The 17854-nt window shown below is 38.6% G+C and overlaps 1 protein-coding gene across 3 annotated transcripts in view; it reads left to right on the top strand.

The window, feature by feature from the left end:
• Hepacam2 (HEPACAM family member 2) overlaps positions 1-15824 on the top strand; it is a 32073-nt gene extending 16249 nt beyond the window's left edge. For 2 of the 3 annotated variants that reach the window (XM_038320539.1, XM_038320538.1), the window contains exons 4-9: positions 4033-4329; positions 12641-12766; positions 12859-12883; positions 12974-13011; positions 14244-14317; positions 15711-15824. In XM_038320539.1, the coding sequence (XP_038176467.1) occupies positions 4033-4329; positions 12641-12766; positions 12859-12883; positions 12974-13011; positions 14244-14317; positions 15711-15824 (674 nt within the window). The remainder of the gene's footprint in view (positions 1-4032; positions 4330-12640; positions 12767-12858; positions 12884-12973; positions 13012-14243; positions 14318-15710) is intronic. The other variant, XM_038320540.1, reaches the window with a different exon arrangement.
• The last annotated feature ends 2030 nt before the right edge of the window (positions 15825-17854 follow it).

The following is a 17854-nucleotide window of genomic DNA, read 5'->3' as shown; positions in this document are numbered from 1 at the left end:
AGCCAGATGGAATTATCCATCTGTTTTTATCTGAATCAGAAGTCACACTAGTTGACTCATTGCAAATGTCTCCTACAGGGCTGACCATTGACTTAACTAATGCACTATATTATAGCTCAAAATAGAAGAATCTTCACTCTGAAGTGCTGAGAAGTGTAAAGAAAATAATACCATATTCTAGTCAGGGGAGAAGAGAATGTAAACAGTGTGTAGACTGTAAAATGAAGGTGTGTGCCTGAGTGTATTTATGTGTGTAAGAGGGAGAAACAGACATAAAAGACAGGCACAGACCCAAACACAGGAACAGAGAAAGGGGTGATGGAGGAACAAAAGTAGGAAAAAAAGAGGAGGTAGAAGAGAATAATGGGAAAGAGGGGGCTGTAACTAAAGAAAGAGATGATTATACAGATGTTGGGTTTCTAGGAAAATAAATAATAACTTTTTGGAGCTGGAGAGGTGACTCAGTGGTTAAGAGCCCTGACTGCTCTTCCAGAGGACCTGAGTTCAATTCCCAGCACCCACATGGAAGCTCACAACCGTCTGTAGTCCAGTTCCAAGTGATTTGACAAGTTCATACAGACTTAAAATGCAGGCACAGCACCAAAGGTCGTAAAATAAGAAAAAAATTAAAAGATAACTTTTCATTGGTGTGCTTCTTTATTTTATATTTTTTACATTGAACATGCATTTCCTTTTGTAATCAGATAAAATATAAATTTTATAAAATTGTATTAGAAGTAATGAATTCAAACACCTCAAAGTATTAGTTTCTGGGAACTGGAAGAAATGCTTGACAGGGAGGGTGCATAGAGGTTTGAGAGACATGAAACTAACTTTGCGGAGATAGATGTGGCATATGACAGAGAAAGCCAGATGTGTTGTATGAGAGAGAGAAAGGTGGTGTCAACCATGAAACCCAACAAATAAGGAAGTAGCGAAATCAACAGACATGTGAGCAAAGAAGAAAACTGCATTATCAAATTCTCTTCTTTCAAAGGATGTTTTATTTACAAGTTATTATAAAATTATTGTTATTACTCAGCAACCATGACTCTAAATATGTACTTTCTCCATAGAGTCAACCCCCCACCCAAGACTAGAGAAATGCTGTCTGTGGGAATACTCAAATATACTGCAAGCTCTTGAGACAGCTCCAGGAGAATTCCTCCTGGAACTGGGAAGAACATGGTCCCCTTTGAAAGGCTCCACAGTCATTCCCATGTGAGATCAGCTACGCAGCAACATGTTCGTATAGGCAAGTTCTGTAAACCCTGGAAGTGGAAGCCAGTGGGAAGACAGGAATCGAAACCTGTTCTTATGGTTACTCCTGTGTTCCTTTTCACATCTGTATTGCTCTGCTCTAAAACAACTCTCAGATTTTATATTGCTCATATGAACAGAGGTCTCTTGAACTCCCAAACCACACACCATTTGCTCCATTGCCTCTCCTCTATGTGAAGCAATTAGTGGCCCCTGACTGTAATGTCTTATATATCTCATCAGTGCTGGCAACCTAAAGAGAGAGCCCCCATCGCAGCACAGAGCAGAAGACACAGTCTTAGGCGCTATCTTCAACATCCCAGTTCCTCCCATGACGCCGAGAACAGCATCGTGCATAAGTAACCTTGATGTTGATTTTTTTCTGAATCATTAAAACAATTTTTCATTCCTGATATACAACTATTTATAGAACATTTACCTCATATTCAGTGTTATAAGTAATCTAACTGTATTTAAACATGTTTAAATTTTTCAAGGGGATATATGTAAATAACATACAGTTAGTACTCCAGCTTCTATAGGGAAATTGAGCATCTACCAATTTGGTATCCAGAGTGGATCCTGTAACCAATTCCTCAGGATAGCAAGGACTGACTAAGCTAGCTTCCGCTTTCCTCCTGATAGTAGGTTTGCTGCTATAACCATAGTAATATAATGCTGTGGGACACTTCACATTTTCTTTTGTCTTCAGAAGGAAAACACTATATAACTAAATATAATCTATAAAACACTATTTCCAGCTTCTGTTATATCTTAAGAAACTTGTCTTCACGATGGCAGATGGATCAGAAAATTATAGCACAATGAAGAATCACTCAGAAGATCTACAAACCTAACTAAGATCGGTTTGACAATAGCCCCAAATGCTGGAGCATAGGATCAAGAATTTTGTCATAATTTTAAAAGCATAATAATTTAGGCAGTTAGCTATATTAAAATATGAAGAGATCCCAAAAGTATAAATAACTTCTAAAGAACACTTAATTCATGGTTGAGAAAAATGTTACCCTAAAATCTTGTCCTTACATCACATGATTACACATATAGAGACAGTTATGGCAGCTTTTAAAAAGAAATGAAAATACTGAGCAGTTAATACAGTTTGTAAATTCCTTAATAATGCGAATTGTTTGTCTCTTGCATACTAACTATAATTTTTACAATTATATTACTTCCCATTTTCCTTTCCTACCTCCAATCTTTCCCTTACACCTCCTTGATCCCTTTCAAAATTTATGGCCTGTTTGTTACATGGTCACAGATATACACATATATTCCTAAATATTTAAATGCAAATCATTTTATACTTATTATCTCTCAAACCTTTGACAATTAAATGGTTGCTTGACAATTACATGAGATGGTAATTTATCATAAAGCGATATGGTTAGCCAATAATATTCTGACATAAAAAAATTATATAACATAAACCTTATTGCTTTAAATGTCTCAATAATGCTGTCTAATAGCTATGTGACTATGGAAAATTACATTTAAAACTATAATAATGAAAATAATAACATTTGTCTCATGAAACTTATTTAAGATAAACTGTAATCTATGTGTTTGATTACTTGGAGTTCCTTCCTGTGTCAAGTAAATGTCAGTTAATGTCAAGTGAAAAGTGAGTATAGCCATGCCCGAAATAACTTAGACTAGAGGAGAACCTCATATCTGGGAAATAGCTTTAATATTGTTCTCATTCTCTACAAGAAGGCCTGTGGCATGTATCTTCAACTGGTCTAATGCCATATTGATTCTCATAGATGCAGAAAACACAGTCAAACAACCATAGTTACGCAGTTTTTAATTTTTCAATGAAGATGTGTTATTGGGTGTGTGTGCTGTGTGAGAGTGAGTGCGTGTGTGGTGTGTATATGATTGTGTGTAAGGTGTGTGTGTGCTGTGTGTGTGTGCTGTGTATATGGTGTATGTGTGGTGCATGTGCGTGTGGTATATGTAGTGTGTGTGACTGTGTGAGTGTGTATGAGTGGTATGTGGTGTGTGTGTGTGTGTGTGTGTGTGTGTATGTGTGTGTGTGTGTGTGTGTGTGTATTCCAAATAGAATCTAAGGCTTAGAAGGATTTCTTTTAATTTTTTTTCTCAAAACAGGGTTTGCCTGTGTAGCCATGGCTGTCCTGGAAGTCACTCTGTGGACCATGCTGGCCTTGAACTCAGATGTCTGCCTGACTCTGAAACCCTAGTGCTGGGATTAATGGCATATGCCACCACCACCCACTAGAAGAACTTTTTTAATCTGTTAAAGAAAATCTGAAACACCTACCTATTTGTACAAATCTGTGTTCCTTCTGAAACGGTCTTTGATAAATATTTTCATAACCTGACATTAAGAGGAAAAACAGACACTTCTCAAAGTATGCTTGCCGAGGAGAAAATAGTACCTATTTGTTGTAAAAAGTGTTTTCAAGTGTAATTCCTATTTCAGAAAGACAGAGGTTACCTAGTGACTGTGTGAATTTATCAAAATGGCACAAAAAGCTTAGCCCCACACTGATGATGTCAGTGTCTTTAAATCTGCAGACTAAGTTTCAGGCCTTAACTATTGCAAATATGTCCAATCAAGTACTTTCCAGTTTTGAGAATATCAGGATGAAACCTAGAGATCTACTTGAGGGTTTAAGTGAGGCCCTCTTTCCTCAAGTCTACGTGAAGACATAAACTCAAGCCCTGAAACTGTGCTGTGACTCTTCATATGACACTCCACCCCATCTCTTCTTTGCTTTAATACAGATGGCCCTTATGGACTTCAAGTTAATTCTGATAAAGGGCAAAAGTTGGGAGAAGTGTTCACTGTTGACCTAGGTGAAGCCATCCTATTTGATTGTTCTGCTGATTCATATCCCCCCAATACCTACTCCTGGATCCAAAGATCTGACAATACAACATATGTCATTAAACACGGGCCTCGTCTAGAAGTCACATCTGAGAAAGTGGCCCAGAAGACTGCTGACTACGTGTGCTGTGCTTACAACAACATGACGGGAAGGCGAGATGAAGCTCGCTTCACTGTCGTCATCACTTCCGTAGGTAAGTGTGTGAAAGAGCAAACCTTTATAAAACATAAAGGTATGCTAGCCTTAGTTTTCCAAATGCCTATGAAGAAGACAACATAAATTTACTTCTGTTTGAATGGTCTCTTTTCTCAGTTATCTAAACCATGAGTTTTGAGGGTCCAAGAATGAAAACTCAAAACAAAATGGAGGGAAATTTAAATGACAGCTTTGGGGAGCTATGAAGAGTCAGTAAATTACTTCTAGGTGTGTTATTGCGTTCCTAATTTTATGATCAGATGCATAAAGGGGACAGACTTCTCAGTTAAAAGTTTATGTGTACCATTAAGTTAGGGTAGAAGAACAAATACGGAGGAGTTAGGGTCTTGGGTTTCCATTTTTCCGCTTGCTCCTTGGTTTTCATAGGTTCCTCTTCTTTTTTCATTCTTGACTTACCTGAAATCAATAGAAGTGTTTATCAAGAGCCTAATGGACTTGGAAACAACTTTCATAAGTCTATAAAATTCATCATGCTCTAGAAGTTGTATCTTAGAAATGCTGTAGCCCAAAAGGTTAACCGCAGCTTGTTAGGGACACATAGCAAATTCCCATCCCACGAACTTCTCTGTGGAGCATCGTTCTGCTCTCTAGCATCGTTCTTGTGCCATTCTACTAATGCCCACAGTGTCTCATAACACTGGCCTACTCACATCGTTGTCTTCAAAGCTCTACAGCTGTACCCACATCTGCCTTCTAGGTGCCCCCCCCCCAGAGGTTCTAAAAGCAAAAGATAAGTCTAACTTAGCAGGACTGAACCACTTTCCTTTTTCCTACATAACTATTCGGTCTATATGCCCCTACTTTTAAGTGAATTTCCCTATAATCTACCAGCTTAGCAGAAAACTAAGTATCACCTCGAACTCCTTTTTCCTGACCCTTATGCCCTGTACTACACTCAGCCACCAAGCTCTGACTAGTCTACATGTCTAGCTCTCAAATCTACCTAGTTCCCTTCTTTCTTCTACTTTTTTTTGTCTTTCCTCTTATTGCTGTCTTCCTCTTCTGCCTGCACTCTTCCTGTTTTTAATCTTCCATTGTTATTTCTTCTGTTACATTCAAAATCCTTGCATACAGAGAAAAGACAAACCAGATACATCTTGGGGAAAAGCCCACAGTCTGAATAGGAAACAATGACTTACATGATTGCCTTGGTGAAGGAACAAGTGCACGAAGCATCACAATCATGAGTCTGCCTCTGTTCCATAGCATCAAGCTCAGTATATTGTGTTCAATAAAGGAAGCAAAACTAAAATGCCAATTTACACAGATATTTTTTGTTTGTTTGTTTTCAAGACAGAGTTTCTGTGTAGCTTTGGAGCCTGTCTTGGTACTAGCTCTGTAAATGCCAGTTTATACAGATATTTTTGTTTGTTTGTTTGTTTGTTTGTTTGTTTTTGAGACAGGGTTTCTGTGTAGCTTTGGAGCCTGTCTTGGCACTAGCTCTGTAGACCAGGCTGGCCTCAAGCTCAAAGAGATCTGCCTGCCTCTGCCTCCCAAGTGCTGGGAATAAAGGCGTGCACCATCACTGCCTGACTATACAGGTACATTTTTAATCCTTAGGCTAAAGCATGCCATCTACAGTCATTTAGCTGCCTGCATCAAAATCACCTAGGCAGTTTGAAATGTAGTTTCTCAAGTGGCCAAGGCAGAGTGAATCCTCTGTCAATGTCAGCATGGAGTACAAATCAAGAACTTGTCTCCAAATAAACAGATAAACAAACCAATTTTTAAGACACCCCAGACCTTCTGGGTCAGGATCTTGAACTATGACATTTGGACTCAAATAACACCTAGTACAAGTATGACAACTGCTGATTTAATGGTTGTTCCTCCAGTGAATTTATAATTCAATAAGAACATCTTAGAGAGTCACAAAGGCATATCAAACTGGACAAAGCCTACAGGGTGATGAAGAAATCTGTGTTCTCTTAGAACTATTTGAGATTTAAGGTATCCATATTTGTAAAATTAAGTATATTGAAATTCATATACTGTCTTGATGAACTTTTTTGACAATAGCACATTTTTATTTAACAGCTTTGTTAAACATTACAAGATTGCCTAGGTACAACTGATACTTGAGAACATACAGTGTATACAGTGTATGTCTTCACAGCTACAATTCCATGTAAAATTACACCTCCTTTGGCTGGGTTTCCATTTTCTGTTTTCTCTTGTTTTGTTTTTCATTGTTGAGAGAGAGAGATTATGAGGAAGATAATCCTGCCTGTAATACTGTTGTCCAAGGCTCTGTGGGAGCCTTCTCAGCTTGGTTGATCACCTTCCTGGACCTGGGGGGAGTTGGGAGGTCCTTGGTCTTAACATAGAATAGGGAACCCCGATGGCTCCTTGGCCTGAAAAGGGAGGGAGGGAGGGTATGGGGGGAGGGGAGGGGAGGGAAGGGGGAGAAAGAGGGGAGGAGATGGAAATTTTTTAAATAAAAAAAATGAAAAAAAAATAAAAAAAAATTATCCACTATGATCAAGTAGGCTTCATCCCAGAGACGCAGGGCTGGTTCAACATACGAAAATCTATCAATGTAATCCATCATATAAATAAACTGAAGGATTAAAAAAAAAATACTGTTGTCCAGTAAAACTTTACACAAGGAGGAAATTGTCACTACCATCACTTTCAACATGGAGGCCACTAACCTTGCTTAGCTTTTCAATGATTCGAACATGGCTATGCAACTGAGGATTAAAGTTTCAATTTTATTTCATCTTTAGTCACTTGAATTTAAATTTTACATAACTATATCTTTCTATTTCCCAGTGTATTTACAAAATACTTACCCAAATTGTGCCCCTTAGGAGCAGTAAAAGGTAATACATTTTCTTTGTAGGCCCTCCAAAGCATATGTGTTCAAAATGGTTAAAATCAGCACGCATGCATTATTTGTCACCTACTATGGAGCAAATAAGAGCTAGGCACTGAGACTCAAGCAACCCCTGATAATAACCACTAACCAAAATGTGATATATCAAACCTACAGACAACTAAAGAACATCTTTTGCCTTATAATTTACTATCTTTTTATAGGCTCAAACAGCTTTTCACCATGTAACTAACAGAAATTTAGTTTAGAACAAGGTTTTGTGTGTGTGTGTGTGTGTGTGTGTGTGTGTGTGTGTGTGTGTGTGTGTATGTGTGTACCAAAGCATATATGGGATAGTTGGGATCTTAATAGTAGGTTGAACTTGTTCTTTATGCTCACTGCAAGTGGAAATATAAGTATAATATGTAGTTGTATATTACAATAGAGACTTCCCTACTTATTAACTTCCTACATCAATATTCAGCCAGTGAGTGTTCATAATATTAGAAGCCCCCGGTATTTGACCAAGATTTTATTACCAAAGACAGATACAGTTTTCATGTCGGATAATTGTCCTTAGCAAAGTCTCAGAAACCTGTTTGACCTGTACAAAGTCTATCATTTGTTATTGTAGTAAACAAGAAGAACAGGTGCTCATTTTCCAGAGTGATCCAGGATTGTCAACATTCATGGCCTCATTGTGGTTCTTCATAGCTATTTTCCAAATTCAAGGTTCACCGAGCTTTATCCCCAACAAAAGTAAAAAAGGGAAAAAAATCACTAGTGCAGATGTAATGTGTTGTGTTCACTGTTTCTGTTTCAAAATGAATTTCTGCAACAAAGATTAATGAATTTCTGCAGCACAAACTGACACACATGACCGTTGCTTACAAGGCCAGCCGAACACTTATAGAATATGCATTTTGACAAACAAGCTGTATTAAGACTTGTAGGGAACTTGAAATAGTTTGTAAGATGTTTCTAGAATCAAGTTGAAGTTTTGTGTCGCCAGACTCAACTTGCAGAAAATAGATGAATCTCCTTATTTTTAATAAGGCAAAACTATGTAACTGCTTTGAAGTCTCAGCAATAAGACATAGAGGGGGAAGGGAAGGGCAGTCAAAGATGACTCAGGGTCACAGACGCGAAAGAAAATAACAAGGTCGGGAAATAATCAAAAGTTTTATTGGCAGCTTTCAGTTAAGGAGAGGAAAGCTAGAGAAGGTGACAATTAGCTCTCTGTCTTCAGCCTGCATGAAGCTAGACAGATGGGGACTTCCACCTCTGTGGGCTATGATTCACAGCTAATTTGAGATATTATTAATTGACCTTTCTATAACTCAGTGGAGATATCGAAAGAAAACAGAGGCAATTGGAAGAGTCACACAGCAAATGAATGTCAAAATAGCTTCTGAATTCAAAGACTTTCTTTTTAACAATCTCAAAAATTTTATTCTTTTTAGGTCACTAAGCTATTGATGTGGATATTGCCCTTTTAATGGATACATACAGGATTATGAGTATAATGCAGTGTATGTATAGTGCATCTCACAGTAGTGATTTAAGTTCAGTAAATACTTCAAAATATAGATATCTGTATTCAAAATGTTTTCTTTGAATAATTTCTCAGCTAATTTAACGTAAAAATATGCAGGTACTTTGTCCACAAGATACACTAGTTCATACTTACGAGAAAAAATATCTATAGCTAAAAGTAATGTCTAGTTGTTTCAAGAAAATAATAGGCATTAAAATAATGAACTAGCATTTATATTTGAAAGTAATGATTTTACCACCTTAATTAAGGACTTCTTTAAAACACATATCCATATTTTAAAGTATTAACTGAACCTAAATTACTACTGTGAGATATATATGTATATATAGAAATGCAGCAATTTAAAGGTTTGTATTTAATGAAGATATTAAAGTGTATTTCAAAATTCAATATTCAAAATTCCCTGAGGGCATGTGGACATGATTGAAGAGGTATCTAGAATAGAAGTGTTTTAAATGTGTATGTAATGTGGATAAATCAGTCATTAAAAATTGTAATCCAAATCTTTTCATTTAAAAAGTAGGAAACAACATGAACTAGTAAGAAAAATGATTGTTTTCCCCTATTTTGCTACAAGTTTCTCAACTTTGCATAAATTAAGATACAGATCAAGATACAACTTTAGCCTTGACATCTGGATCTTAAGACCTTTGATGATAGCTGCTTGAGAACCTACCACATAACACCTGTGTCTGTCAAGTGGGCATGAGAAGTGTGTAGGTAACACAGCCCAGAGTATATCACCTCCATCTCCATAGGGACCTGAGGCAGCTGCCATCAGTAGTAAACAGATTGGATGGAAGAGTTCTCAGGGCCCCATCCTCACCTAGAAATAGGCACACTGCCTATGTAGCATATGGCTGTCCTGTTGGGGTGCAACCTCGAACAGCAGGGCAGCGATACCATGGATACCACACCTCTTGCCTATATTTACACTTGGCATGTTAGTCCATTTTATTTGTTTGCTTAAGGAGGGGCAAATACCATTTGCACTCCAGCTTTGGTAAACGAGTCTGTCGTCCCAAATATATTCTCTGAGCAGTAAGACTAGACTTTCTCTACTATTTTCAGGTCAGAATTCTAGAAGCTTAGCTGTCCAAAAACACACTTGTCTAGGGCTGAGACCATAGCAACAGTGCCTTTTGATGTGTATTCTAGATGGAGAAACAGGGACAAGAGCAGACCCGCTGCACTCTAAATGAGGGAGAAAGGAAAGATCATTTGTTTTCAGAAAAGGGCCATTTGCACCCTCAGTCTCTGTGGAGAGAATGCTGGCCTTCACCACAGCCAAGCTTTTAGAGTGACAGGCATTGGTCATCACAAGGTGGGTCTCTGAGTGCAGAAGAATAGAAGTCAAAGGGATGTATTGAAAGGGCAACCAGGAGAAGTCCATGGACACAAGGAAGAATGAGGAACAGGAAGATTGTGACCCTCTGTGAAAGGGAATCTGCAAACTTGGTTATTTATCAAAGGAAGGAAAAAATAAAATGAAGGACAAAGAAATGTGTCCTTTGTGTCTCAGGGTAAGAAGGCCAATTATTTGCATTAAGCCTACTGCCAAGTTTAAGAAACTTGGCTGCCAGAGTGAATCAAGAGTGGTCTGAAACAGTTGTCATTGGCATATTTTCAATTTTAAGGAAAATGTTAAAACCAACTAAGACAAAAATGTTTTTCTGCATAATAAAATAATCACTTAATTATGTTTAGAAGTGCTGGATTTTTTTCTATTTATTTATATTATTTATTATTTTTGAGACAGGATAAATAATATGGCTATTGTAAGGTGGAAGAGTTGAAGCATCTAATGTTTGATAGTTAAATTTGGAGGTTTCTATGATTGAAGAGATGATTCAGATGTTAAGAACACTCGCTGCTCTTCCAGGGAACCCAAGTTCATGCCAGAAAGCTCACAACTGCCTGGAACTCCAGCTCCAGGGATTTGATGCCTTTACTGGCCTCCATGGACCCTTGCACAGAAGTGGAACTCTCTCTCTCTCTCTCTCTCTCTCTCTCTCTCTCTCTCTCTCTCTCTCTCTCTCTCACACACACACACACACACACACACACACATCTTGTTTTTAATTGGAGTTTTCCTAAGGTCTCATGACAAAAGAAGAACTTAAGGCCTTAGTACTAGCTTAGGGGAAATAAGTCTCCCAAAGGGACAGTGCTCCCTTCAACAGAATGCTTCTACCTTCGTGAGTTAATTGAGATATTCAACTATGATATGACAAAATTAGACCAGATAAATGTTTGACTAAAATCCAGTTCAGTAGAAAAATTGTTTGCATCACTGATGAACAAGCATGGTATTCAGAAAAACAATGGTAGAGAGCTAAAAGGATCACAGTGACCCCAAAATGGCCCAGAATTTTTCTTAGTAGAAACCATCCTTGTTTCTCAGACTCAAAGGGAATATGACAACAACAGTTGGTCAAATTAGAGGGGAACGTGGTTTCCCTAAGCTGTCTATTGGAGTTTGGTATTAGCCAGCTATACTGAGTAGAAAAAGACTAGACTGTTTTAAATGATAGTATTCTACAAGAGAAAAATCAAGAGATTTTTAGATATGTCCATATTTGGAAAAGGAGGTGATGAAAGGCTCCCACTTATTTTAACTCCTGGAGACCTGAACACCTTTATGGAGGAAGAAGAAAGGGAGGTGCTGGCTCAACATATATTGCAGAACTGAGTAGCCACTCTGTTCCTCATCACACCCAGATTCTCAGGCTATGTCTGAAATGAAAGTGGCGTTACCTGGATTTAGTCCACATCAGTCTGGGCAGACAAAGGTCGCGACTACTTCCTCCTACATAGGTTAATATATGACTAAGCATATCAGAGCCCACAGCTGATAGTGTAACATAACCACAGTCAATAAGTGGTTGTGTCAAACGGCACAGGAAAGGGTCAGAATGAAATCCTAAAAACCTGGGATTATCCCCACCGTTATAGCCCAAGTGACTTTTACAAGCCTCGGCTTCCTCATCCAGAAAAAGTGATAATATAATTGCACTCTAATAAGATTACCAAGGTAATCCAGTAATTACTATGGATCATGCATCCTGAGTACAGAATTTAGTATACTGCAAGCACTCAGTATGTGTATTATAGCTATTAGCATTAAATTTCTATTTTATTTGTGTGTGTACATGTGTGCATGCATATGTGTGTGTGCGTATGTGTGTGTGGTGCTGCACATGTCCCACAGTGCACACGTGGGGGTCAGAAGACAATTTTCAGGAGACAAGTTTTTCCTTCCACAGTGGGTTTCATTATCAGTCTGAGGTAGGTCTTCAAGTTTGTACCATTCTGAGTCCTTTTACTAGCTGAGTTAAGCCATCTGGCAGGACTGACTTAAAATATTTTATTGAAACTTGCATTTACATGTTATTTGGGAATTGGAATTTCTTGATTGGTTATAAAAAAAGTAGTAAAATGTATTTAAAATAAGCACCCTTCTTCTCACATCCTTAAATATATACCATAGTGTCCCAGAAAAGATCACGCCCCTGAATCATACTAAAACAGAAAGACAGAAGGCAGAGAGCAAGGGCACCCTGTGTCTGAGGGTGTAGAGACACTGGAGGCAGAGAGAACACCCTGCATCCGAGGGTGTAGAGACAATGAGCTGAGACAGATATAGGAAGGTGGCAAACACAAGTTAAAAGTGTGACAGGAACAACTTTCTATGATTAGTACTTTATGTCACTATTTCCCAAGGTTCCCACTACATCTCCAGGCACAAATGTACCCAGGGCGTTTGGAGATTAGTTTTTAAATCGCTGTATCCCATCAATCTGGGGATGAAGGAGAGAATAAGGGAGAGAGGGACAGGCAATGGTGTCATATTTAATTAGAGAATAGTTATAAGCATTTCAGATTGTATAGTAATTTATTACTGTTTTTTAGGACTGGAGAAGCTTGCACAAAAAGGAAAATCACTGTCCCCATTAGCGAGTATAACTGGAATATCGCTGTTTTTGATTATATCCATGTGTCTTCTTTTTCTGTGGAAAAAATACCAACCTTACAAAGGTAAGTTAAAATTAGAAAAAAATACATTTTAGGAACATTGCAAAAAAAAGCTTCAAAAACACCTTACTCTTATTTTCCCCTCTTGCTTTTAGCTATAAGGCAGAAGCTAGAAGGCCGGTAATGTATACATTTCTGTGAAAAGTAAGAAAAACATTTTCCCTCAATCATAACCTTTGATTAATGTGTCTGTTTGGGTTTTTTTTTCAGACCAGAGTCAGAATACAGAAAAGCTCAAACCTTTTCAGGTAATGGCCAGACTGGAAAGGACTGTTATCCACAGCGATATGTATTCACTAATCATCAGTGTTTACCAGGGATGTTTACAGATAGGCTGTCAATGTAACAGAATTAATAGAAGCTGATATTAGCACAACCAAAATCCCTATATTGCTCAGTGTCTTCCCTTTACAAGGTGAGCCACACAGGTCTGGAGGATATGCTAGGGAAAGACTCTCAACTCCATATACAGACAAGGCAACTAGGAATCAGAGAAGTGAAGACGAGTTCTGATTCATTCTCACTCATTGGCCCTATCATTGTTAGTCTGTCAAAGCCAAAGGAGCCTTTGTAGTTTCCTGAGGATGCACAATACCAGCTATTCAATACCGAAGGAGAGGAAGAAATGGAAGTGTGATAGATGCAGTCCTGTTCTTTGTCCACAGCCGGTCCTCACTGCCTTCATTGTTGATTCTGTAGTGAGCTGTTCTAAGTGAACAATGGAGCTTATGTGTGGATGGTGCTGTCACCAAGAGCCAGGTTTCAGTCCTATATCTGCCACATTACTCTTGGGAAAATTACTTTTCTTGACCTCAAATTCCTTATCTATATAACAGTGACACAAACTTCCTAAGTTTATGGGGCTGCTAAGAGAATTAAAATAAAATGTGACTCATCTCCAGTCCTTGCTCTCTTACAGTAATTGAGCATCACAGAAGGGAAGAGTCCCAAGCCATCTGCTCCTCCAAACTACCTTCACCCTCCTCTTCATTTCCTAGATAAAGTTTGGATGATGTTCCTATTATGTTGCATTGGCTTTCATGTGTCTGTGCAGCTACTGTTATTGCCCATCCTTTTCTAATCTTCTCTGTTCGATCTATCGCAGCACAGTAGATATTACAGGTGGATCAAAGGTTTTTGTGACATCCAAGTTAAGGCCTCAGTGGGATCTTGAATCCATGATCCTGTCTACATATGTGTATTTTAATATGGAATACAGTATTCCACATCAGACCTTAAGAATAATTGGTCAAGTTCAGTTTCATTTTTCCTCCTGAGAAGAAGTTATTCCCAAAACCATTCAATGCCAATATGACCATATGGTACTAGGAAATATTAAATGGTTTCATGCAAATATCACTTACAACAGACAATAAAGAAAAGTTCTGTGGCTATTCCCATGAAACAAAAATAAATGCATGCATTTTTAAATATCAGAGGGAAGCATTGCTTTTGTAAGCAGTGTTCTTTTTCCTTTCAGGCCACGAAGATGCCCTGGGTGACTTCGGAATATACGAATTTGTGGCTTTTCCAGATGCGTCTGGTATTCCCAGGGTTGGTTTTCCTAGTGGCTGATTAACCAGAGGTGTAAGCAGCATTCATTTAAGAACGAGGGCAGTGATATCCAAAGGCAGACCACAGTGTGACTCACTGTAGACTGAGAACTGTGGAGCTAAGGAAGTTACACCCATTAAAAAATACTCTTTACCTGATATAGTCTATGAATAAAGAAGTAACTAGGTTGAATATAGGGAGAAAAGAAGAACAGGGGACCAATGGTCCCTAACAAATTATTCCATATTGTTTCAGTGACCGCAGCCTTTTATTTCACAGAATTCACTCTGTTCCTCAGTTTCCTACCTTTCTTCCTCATAACTCCCAATATCTTTTTTTTTCTTTTTTCTTTTTTTGGTTTTTCGAGACAGGGTTTCTCTGCAGCTTTTTTAGAGCCTGTCCTGGAACTAGCTCTTGTAGACCAGGCTGGCCTCGAACTCACAGAGATCTGCCTGCCTCTGCCTCCTGAGTGCTGGGATTAAAGGCATGCGCCACCACCGCCCGGCAACTCCCAATATCTTGATCACATCCTTGAAGTTACCTGCTTGTCATAGGGAGTTATTATAGTAAAAACCTAATAATATACAGGTACATATCTTTATTACTCTAAACATAGGCTAAAGGTAGGGTCTTTTACAGTTGAAACCATTTGTTTTCAGCCAGTCTCTTTTTAAAACATTGCAAATAATCAGTTTGGTGCAGAATGTGTCCCTGAATTATTAGCTCGTGAGCATGCGTGGATTTATAAAGCACCAGGTTATCCTCTGTCTCCTTGTTCCCCTATAATAGTCCAATTGGATGGAACGAAAATGGATTACTTGTTTCTGGGTGTTCTTTCTTCCATTTTTTTAAGAAAAGAACTACTTGCGATTAGAAAATGCCCCCTTTGTTCTCAGCATTCTATCTCCCTGTGTGCTTCATCCAGTGAGGTTTGTGGCTATAGACTTTATTACAGAAATGTCTTTTTACCAGCTCGAGATATGAGGAGGCTGTTGCCTTCACAATATTCTTTCAGCTAAGCTACCCTTGCACTTGTGATTGACAAAATCTGTCCAAAAGAGCAATTAAGATATAATGTAACAGTTATATGTGCTGGCTAGTTCTAAACTGTAAGACTGGTTTATTTCATCTCCCTTTTAGCTACTTTTCTTCCTCCTTTTTTTTCTGTACAGTATTTCCAGCTTTCTTCTTAAATGATGAAGAGTGTGGCAGGATCGCCAAGCTATTCCTGAAGTAAATAAACAGTATAGCGTGAGTGCAGGAGGGGTACCAAAGAGGAAGTCACAATCCAGAGCTGGAGAACACCCACCTGTCTCCTGTCTCCCTCAAGCTGCAGCATATTTCCAGCTAATCTCAGGCTAAATTTTTCCTTTTAATGTTCTGTGTTTTCTAGATGCCAACTAGGTCTGGGACAGCCTCTGAAGGTGTGACAGGGCAAGATTTTCATGGCACCGTATATGAGGTTATTCAGCACATCCCTGCTCAACAGCAAGACAGCCCACAGTAAGTCTGAACCTGCATTTGGTGGGTGCAGTGGAGGATCTGAGAGGTTAGCTTCTGCTTTCCTGAGGATTTATGTGAAGCCCCCCAAAAATACTAACACAAGAAATGATAGCTTCAAAACATGCAAAATTCTTCAAGATACATCTTCATTTGAAAATAATTTTGAAAAACGAAACAGGTAAGAATATAAATGTCACCTTGAGACATGCACATGGTCAGGTAGACAGAGGCAGAGCTCTGGAATTGCTGTCTGTTGCGTATGTTTCTCCTGTTCAGTTGTCTCAGAGGAATCCACATTTGGGCCTGAAAAGCTCAGTCAGGCCAGTGCTCAAGCTATCTGATTCATCCTCATGACTTTGCAGTGACCATAGTCATTTCATGGCCACAAGCCTCCATGACTAAAGAAAAGGCCAGAAGAAGGCTACCAGGGGAGAACGGCCCAGTCACATCCAAGGCCTAGCATCCTCCCATTCAAGCCTATTTCTGGGTACATAAGATTGGTCCCTCTGAGGGGATAAAGGCAGCAACCCACTTACCCAGTTGAACTCAAGGCCGTTACAGAAGATCTGCTCTTTGCCATGTAGGAGCTAAGCCCACAGTTTTTTTAAATAATGGAATCAACTTCTGTTTATGTGTGTGTAGCTGCCTGAGGCCTAACTGCCACAAATCACCTTCCACCCTTTCTTTAGCTGTCATTTGTTGATTTTAAAAAGAACATCAATAACCACACACAGGAACTTCTCCTCTGGCAAATGGAGCCGTTCCAACAAAGTAGTTCCTTGGGTGAATGTTGAGACTAGCATCCGAGAGTACATGAGAACAGGGAGAGCCGTCTGACAGGAAGAGCACACATGGAACACGACAGCGGCTAAAGTGTGTGACAAGAACCCTCAGAGGACCCCATCAAAGGAAAACGCACACGAAGTCAGGGAGATGAAATAGTTCCTAGTGGAACTAAGAATTTCTAGTTTGAAATTTAAAAAAAAAGTTATGGTTTGACGCAATGTATTGCTAGACAGTGCAAGGAGGAGACATAATACCATGACTCTTGGAAAATCAAACACTAAATTCATACCTGTCCCTCTTTGTTTCTGGAGCAAAAGTGAGGGAATGTTTTGTTTTTAATCTTTTCTTTTTTGACTAATAAATATTAGTTGTGCATAGTTATGGAGTACAATATAATGTTTTAACCCATGTATACATTGCGTATTGATCAAATCAGGTTAATTAGCATATTTCTCACCAGAACTCCTGAGATCATGTCTGTCTGCTTTCTAAGATTGAATCCAGTAAATAAATTAATAAATAAACATAAAACTTGTCTTGGAGCTGGGGAAATGATTCCGTTTGTAAAGCTCTTGCCATGAAAGTGTGAGGGCCTAAGTTTGGATCCCAGAACCCACGTAGAAAGCCTGGTAGAACCACAAGCACCGGGAGACACAGGGCTGAGAACCAGAGACAGGAAAACCCCAGGAGTTTGTGTCTCAAATAAAAGATGAGAGAGAGAGAAAGAGAGAGAGAGAGAGAGAGAGAGAGGGAGAGAGAGAGAGAGAGAGAGAGAGAGAGCAAAGCAATTGAGGAAGACACCTGATGATCACACACACACATACACACACACTCAGGCACGCATGCACACACATTTACTTACACATGCACCCATATACAAGTACACACACAGAAACACATCACATTTATATGTCACATACATACACACATAAAAATTATTAAGATAATTTTGAAATCTCTCCTATTTAAATTCACTTGTTTTTCTACATAACCTGTGTTATAAATATCTCCTTTTATAACTAGGATGCCAAAAAAAAACAATGAAAACTCAAGGTTTGTCATGTAAGAAAGTCTCCTAACATGGAAATAAATGGAAAGTTATGGTGCTAGCAGGACCACTCCAGGGTACAGAGTAAATAAGTTAAATTTGCATCTCAAAAAACTAATTTCTCAAAAAATAGTTTTTAAAAAAATCATGCAATTTTTTTGATGTCTGTCTGAAATGAAAAAGATCCTCAAAAATCCTCA

Source organism: Arvicola amphibius, chromosome 2 (genome assembly GCF_903992535.2).
Source record: "Arvicola amphibius chromosome 2, mArvAmp1.2, whole genome shotgun sequence".
Taxonomy (NCBI): Eukaryota; Metazoa; Chordata; class Mammalia; order Rodentia; family Cricetidae; genus Arvicola; species Arvicola amphibius.
The sequence above is the reverse complement of the archived record's forward strand: the minus strand, read 5'-3'. Positions and strand labels throughout refer to the sequence as shown.